Below are 19298 nucleotides of genomic sequence, written 5' to 3'. Positions count from 1 at the left end.
TTAATTGTCTGTTTTAGGGCTTTGGCGATTATGACGATCATGCCGATTATCACGATTAATTGTCAGTTTTTATGGCTTTCATTATATAATTGATTAATTTAAGGGTTCAGTAAATAATTATGATGTTATCTTTTAATCTTTTTGAGTTATTATTTTGCAGTGTAAGATTACATAGAGTATTCCAAGTGTTTATTAATACTTGGAAGAAGTATTCCTAAGAATTGGCCAATACCGATCCAACACCAGCGCTACTTATTTTCTACACCACTACAGAATATCAATACTGTGTTTGTGGAACTAATGGTCACTCTTTTAACCCCTTTGTTAAACGCAATCCACTAAATGCTCACTTCTTCATTACAGAGAAAAACTACATTTGAATAAAAATATATAAGCTATGAAATTAAACTAACTAACTGTATAATTTAGCAGCAAAAACAATATCTTGAAAAAAAATCTTTGGTGAACAGTTTACAATTTAAACATGTTTATTCTGTTAACTAGGCTATTTGTATTCTTACAAAGTACATTCATGAATATAAGATTGAGAGAGAGTTTTATGCTGACTGTCATAACTGAACGTGACGTGCTGTTTGAATGCTGAGCGGAGAATGAGTGTGCTGCAGCAGAAAGAAGATGAGTTTCTGTAAACCTAAATTCTGTCCCTCACATTAAGATATGGAATGGCTTCAGATGATATAGCAGAGCTCCAGACTGCGAACATTTTTTCTGCCTGTGTGACACAATTTTGTGTGCAGTCACACTGGCGTGACCACTGCGTTGGTCAGCTCATAAGCACTCCAATTTCTGTTGCATATGAGAAACATCAAACGGCAAACGAAACTGAAAGCAAATACGAGCGCGAAGGTGCGCGCAGCAAAAACGACACGCATATTGAAGTAACGATGGATGGTTTTCAAGCGAAAGTCAAGTAAAAGACCGCTTCTTAAACCAGAGAAGGTGAACATGCTGGTATTCTTGTGGGGTGGGGGGGGGGGGCATGCAAGCACTATCACCGTTAGTTTTACTTTTCTTTTTGTTTTCATTTTTGATAAACTTATCTTTGCTGTTTACCTCACATTATGCTATGGAGGATCTATTTTATTTATTTATTTGATTTCTCAGTGTTTGCTAAACGTTCTGTAATTTATTAGTCGGTAGGCTATATAATACAGCATGTGGTATGTGCCATGCCTCATCTTATTCGTTTTTGTTAAATGTTTTGTAAGCTAGTTTGTCATTGTATCTTACTGATTTATTGTTGTTGTGCTTTTTAATTAAGAATAACAATGAATCCATCTTTTGTTTTAGTCTTAAAAAAATTAAATGTGTGTAGATGTATTTAAGCAAAACAGTGACAACAAGATCGCGAATTCGAAAGTAAAATTATCCAAAGGCCGCAGCTTAAGAGCACAGCAAAAGAGAAACTCCCAGTCACAAAATTCAAATCACAAATAATACTACTGATGATAAAGAACGGGTTGAATGTTAACCACTTTCATTTCCATATAACTATAAACTATGATAAAAGTTCATCAGCATGCATTGAATAATCCCATGTTGTAGCGCAATAAAGAAAGAAAGAAATAAATAAATACTGGGACCAAATCATGTGCTCGTGCGACCAGCTGAGATAGTTAGTTGCAAAAGAGCGACGAGTGGGAAGAATGAGTCTGGAGCCCTGTATAGGCTATACAGTGCATGAAAAGCAAACTGGTGCTCTTCTGTTTCTTTTGGTGTATGACTCCCCCTTGTCTCGTATAAAAAGCACAATAATCACGGTTGTCTGAAACAACCACGGTTAGATCAAATAATCACGATTAGACGGTTATTTAATTATCGCGACAGGCCTAGCGCTCGCCACATTATCAAAACTGACGGATTTTCCAAAAGGCTTCGTTGAATAAACATGAGCACGTACTGCACGTTTAAAAATCAAAACGTTTTTATATCACTGTATTTCTGAAGGAAGAATGTCTTTAGAAAGATGTCGATGTCATTTTCATTTCATCTTGCATGTTATATGCCTGATAAAGCAGCGTTTGTGAGCTCAGCGCTGCTTTGTGTACAGCCATTACCGGGGAAACCTCTGTTTCTCCCGCTTTAAAGAACCTCCTGCTGGCAGAGAATTAATTTGCATTTTCAGTAAGTCCGTCTGATTTCGGCAGCAAACTTATTTTGCTTTTCCTATATCCACAGGTGCTGCGGATTATCTGTGGGTCGGGTAATAAAACATGCATTCTGATTATTTGCGGGTGGGTCACGGGTGGATAAAATAAATCATAAATAATGCAAATATTAACTACATTTTTTTTAAATAAATTTTTTTTCATGAGGCAGACGATTTTGTGTGTGTTCGTTCGCCTGATATGGGAAGTTGCAGTGACAGAAACGGTGACATTTCAGATAAAGTTGGAAAGGAGTATAGCCTGTGTTAATGCTATTGAGTAGGCTAATATGGCCGAAGAAGTTATTTTTTTTTATAAATAAAAGTTAATTTAAGAGCAACCCACGATCAGCGTATTATGTTACCGTTATCCCTTACGGCTCCGACGAGGGTTTGTTCCATCCTCCATGCTGTGACACCTCACAAAAGACTATTTTTATCCAAGCAGCGCAGAGAGCTGCTTCAGAAACGTGCTGAGGCTGGCTGATAAACACGAGCACTGACTAGAGCGGCCGCGATCAGCTCCGGTTCCCGTGGAGCCGTAATGCCCCGCAGACGTGTGCCGTGAGGCGCAGATCAGCTCTAACGTCACTGAATCTGCTGTTAAAGATGAACCATCCATTCATCATATCATCATGCAAAACATACAAATTTTTTATTGTTTCTCGAAACGTCATAGCATTTCCAGATGATATGACTGCAGTGCCAAATCATTTACGTCCCCACGCATGTACGTTGTCACGCATTGACGTCATCCAATTGCGATCGGTTCGTGAGATCGGCCAAGTTAGTGAGTACCGATCGAGTCATAAAATGTAATTATCGGCCGATGCCGATCGATCGGAGCATCCCTAGAAAAAATATATAATCATAATCTATGACAAAAATACTATTATAAACTAGGTTAGTGGATAATTTAGCAGCAAAAGTTATTCTAAAAAATCATGAGTGCACAATTGTATAAAATCTAAACATTTAGTGAAATAACATTATTTAGGGAACAAATAAAAGTGAATAAGTGTAGGACTAAATCTGGTAAAATGTTACACATTGCTCTTTGTATTGTTGTAAAATACATTAATGAAAACAAGAACATTTATTTATATATAAATATAAACTATAAAATTAAAAAACATTTCTTTTAAATGTATCGCACAGTAATGAAGGATGACTGTTAGTTCTACTGTTTTAAGCACTTTTTGGGTAAGTATAGATTATTTAATCATATGGACATAGCCTTTGATCTGAGCATTCTTAGTTTGCACTTTTCTGAATATTCTATGTTGAACATACCCTTTTGACTCCTTCTGAGGCTATTACATAAAATATTTCCATCACAGTGTGCACTCTTGAGATCCTTTAAATCATATTCCACCTCACTGCTTCAAAATAAACCCATGTAGCCATTTAGATCAGAGAGCTGCTCTTTAGCTCGTCTATATATTAGAACCGTCTTCTCTTAACCTCACTGATCTGATAAACTGAGTTCCAAATGAAAGGTCAGGAGGAGAATGTTCACTTAGTCCTGTCTATCACGGTGTATCAAACGCTGCGTACTGAGCTCAGCTGACACCTTTTTGTATTGGCATTCTTCTACCATTCTAGATCCATTAGGACAGCAAAAAAACTTACAAGTTAAAGTGTTAGTTTAGTCAAAAAAAATATCGTAGTTCCAAACCCATATTGCTTTCTTCTATGTAATGCAAATAAAGTGACTTTATTACTCTCTCTTCTATTACTACTCTTTTCTATACAGTGAAAGAGGATGGTGTCTGTTTTGTGCACTATATTCCAAGTGTTCTGAAGCCATACAATATGAGGAACAGACTAAAATTTAAGTAACTGAAAATCTTCCTGTCCACTATAGATATAAAATGTAATTGACCAATTTCAGTATATTTTAGTACCATTTATGTACTACTATAGTTTTTATTAATTGATTGAATTAGCTTTTATTTGGATATGTTTTAATTTCATTTAAATTTTAGTTTCTGATTTATTAATTGTGTTACAAAATGTAATAATTTTATCAATTTAGTCATTTTAAATGTGATTTTTTTTCCATTTTATTTTTGATTTCGATATATACTATCATTTCTATATTTTACATATTTCCTGCTTTATTGATTTATTGATTTTTAGTCTGTGCTTCAAATTAAACATATTTATTGTCTGTATTTGCTAGAGCAACATATACTAATCTTTGTAAGTTTTTTTATATTTATATTTTATTTTATTTCAATAATAATTTTGTTTCAATTACTGAAAATGATTTTAAATATATTTAATTTTGATTTTATTTAAAATTAACCAAATACTTAACAAACATTACAGCCAGTTTCTTACAAAAACTACAGTAAAACTAAAATATAGTGCACAAGCTGTATAGAGTACGTTCATAGTGCATTTTTGTTTTTTAAGCTTAACAGTCCCCACTCCCCATTCACTTTGATAATATGGAAAAGGGGAACTTGGACATTTTTCTGATTTGTGATGCACGGAAGCAAGAAATTCATATGAGTTTGGAATGACAGTTATAAAGGTTCGAAACAACAGGAGGCTGAGTAAATGATGACAGAATTTTGAACTAATCCTCAAAATCGCTACACTATCCGTTGTACTGCACATGCCTTTTATGTTGGTGAATGTCATGATGATTTGTCCCTTTGTGTGAATAAGTTTGAGTGCACTCAAACCAAATTACAGGTCACCGAGCACAGTTGGTGTGATTGTGTAATAACCTCAGCAGGAGCTTGTATTGGCCAGATCCTTCACCTCTAGAGGACACACACAAACGCACACCTTACAGACAGCCTCGAGATGTGAGAAATTAGAGTCTTCATGCATGAATGCCATAAGTTTTCAAATCTGAGATGATCCTTTCTCTCACTCTGTTCTCTCTCCTCTTTAATGAGCTGTTCTATAATAAGTTCATCTGAATGAAGGGTTGCTGTAATGATGTCTCTCCTCCGCCCACATGCTGGCTTCCAGAGATCAGCCCCTATCAGAGGAGAGGAGAAGATGAAAATGAGTGTTAACCTCACACAAACTTTCTAAAGATACCCCTGGTCTTGTCTCTTTGGCGTAACAACTCTTCATCATCCTCTTTCTCACGTGGGTTCTGAAGCTTGATCCTTGAAGCTGTTAGAACTTAGTTTGGCAGTGTTCTCATAGACTAAGAGAGTGACTGTGTGTGAATGTTTGTGAGCTTTTCTGGTGATTTTTGCTGCACATTAGCATAAGCTTTCTTTCATAATTTAAGCTAGTATTATGATATTACCTATTTGGAAAAGACAAAGATATACAGTTCTTTGTTGCAATTGCAACAGAAATATTTTTTATAATTTGCAGACTTTTATATAACTTACCTTTTATGTATGTGTCAAGTCAACTCTTAACACATGAAAAAAGTTAACAAGCATTTTTAAATTACATAGTTGCATTATGATCTATACTATTCAAAATTATTTTTTGAAAGAAGTCTCTTATGTTCACCAAGACTCCAGTGTAACGTGATCCTTTAGAAATCATTCTGATTTGGTGCTCAAGTAACATTTCTTATTATAAATGTTGCAAACATCGATAGCCTTGTGGTTAGTGCGTCTACATATAGCCTAGCACAACTGCGCCCACGGCGACCCGAGTTTGATTCTTGCTTCGAGGTCCTTTGCCGATTCCACTCCCCTCACTCCACCCAATGCTTTCCTGCCAGCTCTCCACTGTCATCTTACAATAAAGGCATAAAAAGCTCATAAATATAACTTTAAAAAATAAATGAATGTTGAAAACTGTTAAATATTTTTGTGGAAACCATAGTAGATCTTTTTTCAGAATCCTTTGATGAAGATAAAACTCAAAAGGAGAGCATTTATTTGAAACAGATTTTTATTACAAAGTAAAAGTCTTTACTATCAATTTTGATCAGTTGAATGCATTCCAGTGTTAATTTTGACAGGCATTTTTGATTTAGTCTTAGTCTTTATCTTGAGACGAAAACGCTTAATAGTCTTAGTCACATTTTAGTCATTTGAGTCTTTCATAGTTTTAGTCGACAAAAAGTCATTGCATTTTTGTCAACTTTTAGTCATTACTTTTAGTCAAACTTCAGTTACCAACATTTTTAATTCTTCTCTCTTTAGACCAAATAAATTATGAGAAATTTGAATCAAGGATTTAATTAGGAAAAACTTGAATAAATGATGACAATTTAAATTTTTCAGTGAACTATCCCTTTAACAGTAGTGAAAAGGGAGAAACTTTAAAAAAATTTAGTTGTTCATGAAGGCATGCATGTAATACTGACACACGTTCAGTTTTCACCCACCTATTTACGTTGACTTAATCCATAACCAACTGTATTTACGTGATATACTCTACACAATAGACATTTGGACTGCTGTGTGTGTATTTGAGCACTGAGAACTGATCGCGCACTGTATACGAGAACTGAAGAAGTGGAGCGTGCGCGCGAGAGAGCACTTCTATCAGCGCGATTCTGCCTATCCCGCTTTCACTAACTTTAAGTTAATCGACAACGAATTGTGACTCCCGGGGAAAATGGGACGTCTGGTCACCTTATCCCTACCCTTTCGGGTGCTGAGGCTATTGTTTCAGATCGCTAGTTCGCATTTTGATAGCCTATCCAATTGGCATCAGACGATGTTTACAGTGAAACATCGGCGATGGACGATGGCATCGTCTATCGGCCCAACCCTACTATCCATCCACTGCGGCCTCCATACTGAGACTAGATATGCAAACGCCCTTTATCCGATTGCAATCCAATGACAGGGACACACATTTTGAAGGACAATACAGTAGCCTATAGGATGTATTTTGAATGTCCGGTAGTCCTCAAATAACATTATAGTCCCGTCTCGTCTTAACGAAGATGTGGCATAAATTTCATCATAGTTTTATCATCAGATATTAGTTTTAGCTAGTCAACGTCTCGTCTTGGTCTCAAAAAAAATGTTCGTTAACAAATATTTTTCGTCGTCATCTTCGTTGACGATATTAACACTGATGCATGCTCACTGAATAAAATACATTTATGATCATTTAAGCATTATATAATGTAATAGTGTTACACAACTCTATTGGGGCCTGGCTCTGTATAGTTTGATGACCTCTATTTTATAAGTATAAAAGTCTTAAACTGAGTCACGTTTTTTTCTTTTTTATGTTTTGTATATATAATAAACACACCCACGAGGAAGTGATTTAGAGATATATTTAACTATCTATATGTGCATATATTCTGATCAGGAAGTATTCATTGTTCCGTTTACATTAGAGCCCAGTGTCTGTTTCTGACCATAAATTCAGGTTTAGAACTGAGCACAGACATGTAAACATACTAGGGTTTGCAGAACATCTTTTTTCACTCGTCGACTATAGCTATCCAGAAAAATAGTCAGCTAGTTGACGTGTCCGTATTCTCCTCATGTAAATAACTCTCCATATGCTGTGCACCATCAGCAGCCTTTATTGTTTCTGGCAAGTCCAGCACTGTGTTCACAGAGAATCACAAAGGTGGGACGAAAGCGCACATATCTCTATTGCCAGATTCATGCTGGCTGCATTGTCATGTCAGTGCTAAAACAGTCTTGCCCCATTCACTTGTGACTTAAGTTTCAGGGAGGTTTGCAACAATTTTGTATGTGAAGTCCATATGAAGGATTCCTGGCTGAAGTAATTTAATCCATAAATAGTCGAAGGGCCAAAAAAATAGACTAGTGGTAGAACTAAATGGCTAGTCAGTGCAACTATTAAAACATTTACACAGGAGACTTAATTCTAGCCCACAGTTGTGGGAACCTATTTGGCCTCAGGACAGTATCCTGATCTGCACATCTGTGACTAAGACTGTGTGCAGTGTGTGTGTGTCTGTCAAGCCCTTGGTCTTTGCCAGGTCGACTGGAATAGGAGCCCTCTGAGTTAGTCTACTTTCAGTGTCTCACATTTGAAACAGATCAATGTTTCCATCCTCCTGCGGGAATCAAAAACCGATGTCCTTATTTATATTGCGACTTTCAAAAGACCCTAAACAGTTGTTATTTTTATCAGCTGAATTATTGAGTGGTCATCTGAGAAATGTGAAAGAGTGAGAGTGACAGACAAACACACCGAGAGAGAGAGAGATTCTGGGAATGGCCATGTAATCCCATCATCAAACTGTTTTCATTGGTTTGCTAGCACCAGCTGTTGTTGGATAAGAAGCTTGAATTGCTCATAAGCATAAGAAATATATAAAGACATTTTACACATAAGGAAACATTTAGAGTGCTGCCAAAGTGAATGTTTAACCTGATTCCTGAAGACCGATCAGAAGAAAAGCAGCACAGGTGTTTGTGTTCAAACAACCCGTTAGCTGTGCTCTCATTTATCAGTACATTTATAAAAAAAATATGATAATGATAGGGAGAAAACTCTTAACTGCTGATTTATTTCTGATATATAAATCATCCCAGATGAGATGGTTTACATAAGAGTAATTTTTAGAATTAAATTTTTATTGGTTTTAATAGAATAATATTTCAGTACATTCTAGAACTTTTTATAGAGCATTTGAAGGAATTAATTATTCAATCTCATGATTATTTTTGTATTTTACCACCAGAATGACATAAATAAAACTTGAAATAAAACGAAATCTTTCTTAAATTTTATTTGTATAAAATAACAAAGAAACTAGAACTAAATGTTAAACACTTTGTATTTAGAGGCACCAAATTAAGCATTCAAGATTGTGTAAACTAAAAAAAAAGTTTATGGTAATAACTGTTATTTTAGTTTAAATGAATTATTAATTGCTTTAAAACTTTAAGCTCACATTACACTGAAAGAAAATTGGTGAAACAATTACAAAAAATCCAAGTAAAACTGAATTAAACGTGAAATTTTGAAGTACAAAAACATTTTCTTGTAAAGCATTCTCCGATAATTATTTATTTACAAATTTTAAAGGAGTGGTTCAGTGCTTTCTTTCTAGGCTTGATTGTGTTTATGGGGTGCAGTCTAACATGTTAATGCGTAGTTTAAAAAAAAAACCGCATTATTTATTCACATAATTTACATTTATTCCACACCGCTCTGTCTCTTCTCTGAGACGTGCTGATCAATTTCCTGCTTTTATGAAGCCCCGCCCTTAGAAATAGGCGATGGGCTCTGATTGGTTAGCTAGCCCAGTGTGTTGTGATTGGCTAAACCGCCTCTAGTGCACGTCTAATCGTCCCGCCCCTCTCCTCAGCGGCATGTGCTCCTGTTGTTGCTTATCAGTTTGAGCCCGATTGAGAAGCAGTGGATATTATTGAAGAGGATCGTGCATAACCTGTGCAAGCACGGCTTTTAAAGGTAGGCCAATGTTTTTTGTTTGTTGTTGAGAGAGAGAGAGAGAGAGAGAGAGAGAGAGAGAGATGCAGAGCGTGTGCAGAGCAGGGGAATGCGAGGAACAGTATTAAGAACCGCTGCTTTAGAACATTGATTTTGAAACTTGTGAGTCCATTATAATCGTTCGAAGACAGAATTGCGATTCATATATTAATAGATTTTTACGTGCACCTCTAGTTTTCTCTTCCTCTTCTCTACAGCAGTGCAGCATGGCCTCGCCCCCTTTGCTGCCATTTACTGAGGGCGGGGTTTATCTGGGTTTGTTACGTCACGAACCCGGGAAGTAACTTGTTGTAGTCCCTACGAGCCGTTTTTGTAGGCATTAAACTGCCAGAATTTTAAAAGACGATATCTCCATTTGCATTGAATTTTCAGCTTCGTAACTTTGCAGATATTGTTTATGCTCAAACAGCAACATTACACACTAACTAACGTTAAAAAAGTGAAATCGCAATCAACCACCCCTTTAATATATATGTGTTTTTTGTTTTGTTTTTTAGGGTGCAATAGGGTTATAGGGTGTTTTAGGGTTAGGGTGGTTAAGAGTGGTTTTGGTTGAACTAAGTGCAATAGTGAGCTAATGATAGGCATGTAGTAGCCTTCAGGCCACCTGAGTTTGTGTGTACACGTGTGTGTGCACCAAGTGGTAAAAATATTATCCCCAAACACATGCTTCATCACACCTCTCCCTGGCACCAGTCTAATAAACCAGTGTGATGTCTGGGTCTGCATAATGCCAGGCTTTTCTCATGCCACACTAACACCGTTAACCAAGACCAGCCGAGCGCTGATGTGATAATTCACTGGCTTTAGCTTTCAGGCCAGACAATGCTACTATGCATTAAGGAAATGCATATAAATGTGTGTGTTTGCGTGTATATTACTCACAAAGGAGGTCAAAGCCTCATGATCTAAAAATGCCTTGCCATCTTTCAGTATTGTAGAACAGACAGATGTCCAAACCTAATTTCAGCTAAATCAATTGAATTAGGGGTTTTGGCCACAGAAGGACCAAGTGCCACTGGGGCCCCCCTTTGTGGTTTGGCTCCAGCAGGGTCATATGCTCTGTGAGAAACCCGTCCCTCGTTGTTCTGAATGCTCTACTTTCCCCAGATCAAAGTCGGGCATGCCGTCTATAGCAGAAATAACACCATTTTATTGTAGATAATGGGTAATAATGTTTGAATATTGAATGTAAGCATGAGTGAGGGATAAAACACAGAATAAGAAACAGTAAAAACCACAACAATGTACAATATAACTTATGAATCAGGAGGACAAAGACATAGCTGGCTATCTAGAAAGAACACTCTGCAGTCCAACGCAATGCTGGATGATACAGCTGCACTTACTACTGTAATTCACTGAATGCGATGATTAAAACACCCTCCTCATCACAAAAAGGCACTTCCACTGATTTCTCAATAGCACAAAATGAAGATAAAATGCCTACATCCCTGAGAGACCTGAGCTATTTGGTTATTCTGTCTACAACAAATTTAGCAATTTGATATAACTTTTACTTTTTGCATAAATACAACTAGTGGAATTATTAGTCATTCTTCACTTCTATTTATCATTTGACATTTAGAAGCCACTCAGCATGTGGCTTTTGACATGCGTAGTTGTGAATGTAATCTAATTAAAAAGTTTTAGAAAATGTTGTGAGGTTTTAATTTGACTGTAAGTCTCAGCGATAGCATCTTACTGACAATTCGAATCTGAAGTATTTATCACGAGAATGCATGTGTCATCCAGACTTTAAAGGTCCTTGATTTCTTTTTCGTATAATTTACATAATGTGCTGGCAGCCTTAAAAAAATGGTAAAACACTTTTTTTTGACTTACTGACACATCAGGTCAAATCAATTACTGTCAATGTACTGGATTTAATAAGCGTGTCTGTAGTTACTAAAATGGGAGTGTTTCTTTTCTTAAAAGTGAGTGTTGCAGAAGGTTGAGAAACCTATTGTAGTAGTAAATTTATGTGTGTGGATAGAAAATATCATTAGGTCAGTAAAAAAAACAAAAAAACAATTTAAGTCTAAGGCAGGTCCCTCAAAGATAGCTGTACAAATTAGCATGTGTGTGTGTGTGTTTGTGTAAATTCATTTTAATTTTATGTCATATGTGATGCCAGCAATATTTGAATGACCAACTGTAATTTTAACCAGAAATTTTGTTAACTTAGTTATTGTTCTTTAGTTATGGTATTCAGTGAAGCAGAGCAAAATAAATAGCATTGTGAAAAAATAGTAATTAGATTTCAGGATTAGATTTCTCAGAGGAGTTTGCTGAGAAGCAGTAGGCAGTTCGCTCAATATTATTATTATTATTATTATTTGTATTTATTTATTTTATTTCACTAAGAATGTGTGACGAACATGATAATATGTTTGATTTGAACAAGATTAAAATAAATGAAAACTAGTCTGATTTAATTTAATCTTACATTAAAGGAAGGTCATAAGGTATCATTGTATTTGACAGGGTGTTGAGTGTCGCTGATATAGATCATGTTACATCTAAATCTCACTCACTGGCTTTGGCAACTATGCATATATTAATACATAAATAAAGCAAGCAAATAAAGCCTTAATAAATAAAGCAAGCTTTAAATAAATTTATCGGGGAGCAGCACGGGGGCTGAGCAGTCCTTGAAGCCATGAGACACAGATAACAGACATATTGCATCACTGTCTGTATCTGTATGTTTGAACATCACTGTGTTTGCTGTCTCCCTTCACTCTCCAATCATCTTCTCCATCCTTCCTATGCTTTTGTATTATCACCATAGTTGGGCCTGGAGACTGTCAGTCTAGAAATGTGTGGTTGTGATCTTAAGAAGAACTGAACATTTCAGTGAAATGGGACATAGTTCCTGTCTGTTTACTGGAGTTTGGTTCCTCCAGCCAGGGGGAATGTGCTCCAGACACACATGAACTACATGCTCTCTAACATATCCTCTGGTGTGTGTGTAGGATTATCCACGAGGACGGTTTCTCTGGTGATGATGTGAAGCAGTACAAGCCAGTGGTCTTCAGCAACACCATCCAGTCTCTGGCTGCTATCGTGCGTGCCATGGACACACTGGGGCTGGAGTACGGAGACAAGGAGCGTAAAGTGAGTACAGCACAAACCCTGATAAGCTGAAATACTTATTAAGGAGTGACATTCCCATTGTGATTATAACCTTATGGGTGGTAATTGTAACACTTGAGATCAGCTGTAATTTCTCTTTACTTTATACAGTATATGCAAGACAAATATATACTGTTTCTGTGTAAGATGATTCAGGAGAATCAGATAACAAGGGTCAATGACGGTGACATGTAGTTTTAGCTTCACAGTTCCTGTGGCTGCAATTATGATCTGTAATGAATTGTACTCAATAAGAATACATTTTTCTAAAGAGTCACACTATTTATAGAAATGTTCCAGGTTCAGTACAAGATAAGCTCCTCCTTTCATTTTCTTAAAAAAATGAAAGGATAAGGTGAGGCAATGCTATTAATACCATTTGAGTACTATTTTATAACTGGGTCAGGAATTTAAAAATAATTAATGCATAATGAATAAATAATATCATATAACAATTATTCTGTTAAAATTTGTTGTATTATGTGAGGTGTTCGTTTTTTATGGTTCTTTTCAGGTTTATTGTGTTGGGATGACAAATGGCAATGAAGTTGTAAAACTGGATATAGCTTTACATAAAAAAGGTTAATAATTAAAAAATTTTTTTGCACACTACAATTATATACATATTGTTTATACCTTTGGCTATACTGTTGAAACATTAAGCATTTTAATGTTTACAGAATAGCCCCATTCTCTTCCACCTGTAAGTGCATCAGTGTAAAAATAAATTTTTCTTGTAATAAACATTTTACCACAAGCCTCAATTGATATTAACTTATACCGAACCTGGAAAATTCCTTTAATAACAATGCCTTCTACTAAAGTCTTGTGCATTAAAGATTCAACCAGTAATCTAATCTAAAGAGAAACAGAACCAGATGTGGTAAATGTTGATCGATTGCAGCCACAGCACATATAATTTCCCCGTCTAATACATAAGTAAAATGGCTGGGTGCTGATGGGAAGCTTCAGGTTTTCTCTGCTAATGTGTTCCATCAGTGACAATAAGACTCATAATCCCACTGTGCCCTTTCTCAAAATCTCTCTCACTGTAATGTCAGTGTCAGTGAACTCATTGACCTTCAGCAGGAAGCAATGTTTAATTTTAATCAAACCAAATCTATCAGTATGGAGGGGAACAGTCATCTGAAATATCTAGCAGCCATCGATTGAGATATTTTCTATTGTGAGAAATAGAACACGTCTTCATTTCCAGGTTGAGTTACATCTCAGGAAGCCGGCATTGAAGGGCATCAGATCTATGTACCTAATAAGAGAGGTTATAGATAGCAGTAGCATAATGTTTTTGAATGTGACTGCTGGGCCTACATGGAATCAGACTTTTTTTGGGGGCAAAGGGCCTCAATTTGGCATAATGCATAATTTTGACTTAAAGGGGTCATGAACTGCCTTTGTTTTTTATTTTGTACTGTTCTCTGAGATCCACTTATGTTATCAAGATTTTTTCATAAAAAAAAAAACATTAATTTAGAAGTAATAGGCTGTTTTCTGTCATTGTTTTGACCCTCTCATCAGAACGCTCTGTTGGAATAGGCGTGGCGGATTCTAGACTCGGAAGTAAACGCCCACTGCAATGATTGGCTAACAGTTGTGTATGTTTGACAGCCTACATCCTTCACAGATGGACACTGCTGTGTTTTAAGTTAAAATGCATAAATACTCTACATATCAAGTGATCTGTAATAACACTGGGTGCTGATGGGAAGCTTCAGGTTTTCTCTGCTAATGTGTTCCATCAGTGACAATAAGACTCATAATCCCACTGTGCCCTTTCTCAAAATCTCTCTCACTGTAATGTCAGTGTCAGTGAACTCATTGACCTTCAGCAGGAAGCAATGTTTAATTTTAATCAAACCAAATCTATCAGTATGGAGGGGAACAGTCATCTGAAATATCTAGCAGCCATCGATTGAGATATTTTCTATTGTGAGAAATAGAACACGTCTTCATTTCCAGGTTGAGTTACATCTCAGGAAGCCGGCATTGAAGGGCATCAGATCTATGTACCTAATAAGAGAGGTTATAGATAGCAGTAGCATAATGTTTTTGAATGTGACTGCTGGGCCTACATGGAATCAGACTTTTTTGGGGGGCAAAGGGCCTCAATTTGGCATAATGCATAATTTTGACTTAAAGGGGTCATGAACTGCCTTTGTTTTTTATTTTGTACTGTTCTCTGAGATCCACTTATGTTATCAAGATTTTTTCATAAAAACAAAACAAAACATTAATTTAGAAGTAATAGGCTGTTTTCTGTCATTGTTTTGACCCTCTCATCAGAACGCTCTGTTGGAATAGGCGTGGCGGATTCTAGACTCGGAAGTAAACGCCCACTGCAATGATTGGCTAACAGTTGTGTATGTTTGACAGCCTACATCCTTCACAGATGGACACTGCTGTGTTTTAAGTTAAAATGCATAAATACTCTACATATCAAGTGATCTGTAATAACAGCTAAAGCAATAGTGACCACGTAATGAAAACAGTTACTCACACTGTGTGTGGTGCGACATTGTATCTAATATAGTCGGCACAGCATCATCTTTTAGATTAAATATTTCTGAAAATCCTGCATCGAATTGTGCCCTGTTTGTAAACATATCTGTGGTAAAACGAAGTGAACAAAAGACCTTACTGACGTGGTCTGACACTTCATTAAAAATAAAGTTCATGAAATAAAGTTTATCGTTTGGTTTCTGCATAGACTGCTCTTGTCATTTACCTACTATGTGCACAAATTGGTGGGCGAGGCAAAACTGGCAGTGATGTAGAAGCAGGCATTGATCTTCTTCTGCGGAGACGTGTTTAGCCACATTATTACATCATAGAGTGGCACATTCCACAACCTGTCATTTTGGCAGACTGACTTCAATATAATTTGTTTTTAGACTAACAAGAAAGTTTTGATTTCTGAAACTTACAAGATGTTTTTATAGCACAATGACATCTTATATTAGGGTTGTGCCGATAGACGATAGTATCGTGTATCGACGATAGTCAGAGATATCGCCTGTGGCTGATGCCTTTGATGATAGCAAGACGATTATTATTATTATTAATATTATTATTATCAGCCAGACTAATTTCCCTATTGTAAAAAAAGCCTTTCAAGGTAACAAAATATCAAAGAGCAGGCAAAACCATGCACATCGATCTCAACTGGGTGCTTGACTAAGAAACAAGTGGAACATTTGTTTTTACATTTTTAGACATAACTAACTGTTTATATGTAAACCTTGTGTGCTTTTGACAATATTAGATGCAAAATCAATCAGACGCGAAAGACAACTTATAAGTTGAGTTAAGTCTTAAACTTAAGTCTAGTAATCAGGCGCTGTTTGAAAGTGTGCGCGCGCTTCATGTGTATACGCTCAGAAACACATCAGAACAGCATGTGAATTAAATGTTTAACCCGCAAGGCTTTAAAGCAGATGCAAATAATGTACTTTTGTGATTGCGCATAAGTGCTGTGTCCCGTAAGTAACTCTGCTGCTGAGATAACATTTGATGTGAATGTATGTCACATTTTATAGATGATACTGCGGCGCCAGAACTTGAGCTGATAGAATGTGCGCTGTAGCACGATACTACAATATTTCTTCAAAAGCAGACCGTGGAGACATTTTAATCGTCCACGATCAAATATCGTCATATTGCACACCCCTAAACCAAGTATAATCAATCTTCACAGATGGACACTGCTGTGTTTTAAGTTAAAATGCATAAATACTCTACATATCAAGTGATCTGTAATAACAGCTAAAGCAATAGTGACCACGTAATGAAAACAGTTACTCACACTGTGTGTGGTGCGACATTGTATCTAATATAGTCGGCACAGCATCATCTTTTAGATTAAATATTTCTGAAAATCCTGCATCGAATTGTGCCCTGTTTGTAAACATATCTGTGGTAAAACGAAGTGAACAAAAGACCTTACTGACGTGGTCTGACACTTCATTAAAAATAAAGTTCATGAAATAAAGTTTATCGTTTGGTTTCTGCATAGACTGCTCTTGTCATTTACCTACTATGTGCACAAATTGGTGGGCGAGGCAAAACTGGCAGTGATGTAGAAGCAGGCATTGATCTTCTTCTGCGGAGACGTGTTTAGCCACATTATTACATCATAGAGTGGCACATTCCACAACCTGTCATTTTGGCAGACTGACTTCAATATAATTTGTTTTTAGACTAACAAGAAAGTTTTGATTTCTGAAACTTACAAGATGTTTTTATAGCACAATGACATCTTATATTAGGGTTGTGCCGATAGACGATAGTATCGTGTATCGACGATAGTCAGAGATATCGCCTGTGGCTGATGCCTTTGATGATAGCAAGACGATTATTATTATTATTAATATTATTATTATCAGCCAGACTAATTTCCCTATTGTAAAAAAAGCCTTTCAAGGTAACAAAATATCAAAGAGCAGGCAAAACCATGCACATCGATCTCAACTGGGTGCTTGACTAAGAAACAAGTGGAACATTTGTTTTTACATTTTTAGACATAACTAACTGTTTATATGTAAACCTTGTGTGCTTTTGACAATATTAGATGCAAAATCAATCAGACGCGAAAGACAACTTATAAGTTGAGTTAAGTCTTAAACTTAAGTCTAGTAATCAGGCGCTGTTTGAAAGTGTGCGCGCGCTTCATGTGTATACGCTCAGAAACACGTCAGAACAGCATGTGAATTAAATGTTTAACCCGCAAGGCTTTAAAGCAGATGCAAATAATGTACTTTTGTGATTGCGCATAAGTGCTGTGTCCCGTAAGTAACTCTGCTGCTGAGATAACATTTGATGTGAATGTATGTCACATTTTATAGATGATACTGCGGCGCCAGAACTTGAGCTGATAGAATGTGCGCTGTAGCACGATACTACAATATTTCTTCAAAAGCAGACCGTGGAGACATTTTAATCGTCCACGATCAAATATCGTCATATTGCACACCCCTAAACCAAGTATAATCAATCACACACACACACACACACACACACACACACACACACAAGCACACACACACACACACAAACAAGCACAACGAAATCACTTCACACTATTAAGTGGCTGTGTTATGAACATGCAAAACTGTTTCGCACGTGTGCTACAGTGGTACATTTATTCATTGCACAGACCAATTTTTCATAGCAAGTGTGATATATGTTACACTGTACAGCCCCGATATAGTACATATACACTTATCCTGAGAACAGATCACTCACACACATCCTCACAAACTCCTCAGGCCTCTGTTCCTTCAGGCTGTGGAGGCCAGCTGGCTCACACCTTTTTTAATCTGAGGTGTGAAGCTTTTATTGGAACTGCTTTCTCAACAACCTAGCCTCGATTGATCTGTTTGCCCTTTCTTTCTCTCACACTCTCTGTTTCTTGCTTTTATACGCCCTCAGCTTCCCACTTTCCCTCTCTCTCACTTCTATCTGTCTGTCTTTGTATGCATAGCCTCTCCTCCATATTGCCCTCCCCTATCTCCTTTTCTCTCTCACCAATCTGGCCCTGTTTCCATGGCGACCTCTTGTTTTGCCTCTCTCCCAACGCATTCCACAAGTCTGTGTCCATGGGCAATGTCACTCGCATGCACTCTGCCCAGCACCAAAGAGGCAACCATCTCATGTGACCATTCACACAGCTGTGTGTGACCAGAATGAGGAGTGGGCCACACCCCTCATAGAGTATAACTCTATAGCGCCGTTCCAAGATATAGTGAACTGCCTACTGCCTACATCCATCCTGATCTGCTTTCTGCCTACATTCATCCTGTTATGGAACTGATTTCGAATGCTGTGCATAAGAGACGCTTGGATTGCAACAGATTTCATTTGACTTTGACATTATGATGTTGCTAAGATGACAGTGTGAAGCTTAAAATACATGGCACACACAAATACTGGATCAAATGACCCAATACAATAGTCCAAAATTATTATAAAAGTTTTTTTTTAAAGATTTATTTTTGGGATTTTATGCCTTTATTTTGATTGGACAGTAGTTAGACAGGAAGCGAAGTGGGAGAGAGAGAGAGGGGATGGAACCGGGAAATGTCCGCGAGCCAGGACTCGAACTCGGGACGCCTAAAGCACAACAGCGCTACATGTTGGCACGCTGCCCACAAGGCTGTCACCACCGACAACAGTTTTTGATAAGTAATTTAGCATTCAAATTGAATTAATCAAAAGATTATTTATTCATTTTTATTTTATTATTAAAATTATTTGTGTCATATTATTTATTAGATTATTTTATTTTAATAAAATACAATGCTTTTTATTTTATTTAAATTTATTACATTTCAATATTGAGTGAAATATAAATTAACATATTGTAACCATTTTATAATCTTGGGTTTAATTTTTCATCCAGCTCCAGTGCCGTTATTGTTAACTAAAACTATAATTTTTAAAAATTATTTTACATTTTTTGTTAATTGAAATAAAACTGAAATAAAATAAGATATAAAAATATCTTTTGAAATAAAATAAGATGAAAAACCTGAAAAGGATGAAATACACCGAAAGTTAGAAAAGCTGCCTTGGCAATTTACTG

General features: G+C 36.5%; 1 protein-coding gene across 2 annotated transcripts in view; it reads left to right on the top strand.

Moving 5' to 3' along the window:
• The window catches only part of LOC107596912 (guanine nucleotide-binding protein G(o) subunit alpha-like), a 32903-nt gene extending 18642 nt beyond the window's left edge, over positions 1 to 14261 (top strand). Inside the window, exons 3-4 of one of the 2 annotated variants that reach the window (XM_016287765.1) lie at positions 12541 to 12682; positions 14237 to 14261. In XM_016287765.1, coding sequence (XP_016143251.1) covers positions 12541 to 12682; positions 14237 to 14254 — 160 coding nt within the window. In that variant the 3' untranslated portion in view covers positions 14255 to 14261. Of the gene's footprint in view, positions 1 to 12540; positions 12683 to 13214; positions 13302 to 14236 lie in introns of those variants that run through there. The other variant, XM_016287763.1, reaches the window with a different exon arrangement.
• The last annotated feature ends 5037 nt before the right edge of the window (positions 14262 to 19298 follow it).

Source organism: Sinocyclocheilus grahami, unplaced genomic scaffold, assembly GCF_001515645.1.
Source record: "Sinocyclocheilus grahami isolate Dianchi unplaced genomic scaffold, SAMN03320097.WGS_v1.1 scaffold225.1, whole genome shotgun sequence".
Lineage (NCBI taxonomy): Eukaryota > Metazoa > Chordata > Actinopteri > Cypriniformes > Cyprinidae > Sinocyclocheilus > Sinocyclocheilus grahami.
Note: the sequence above shows the minus strand (reverse complement) of the source record. Positions and strands in the feature narration are given on the sequence as shown.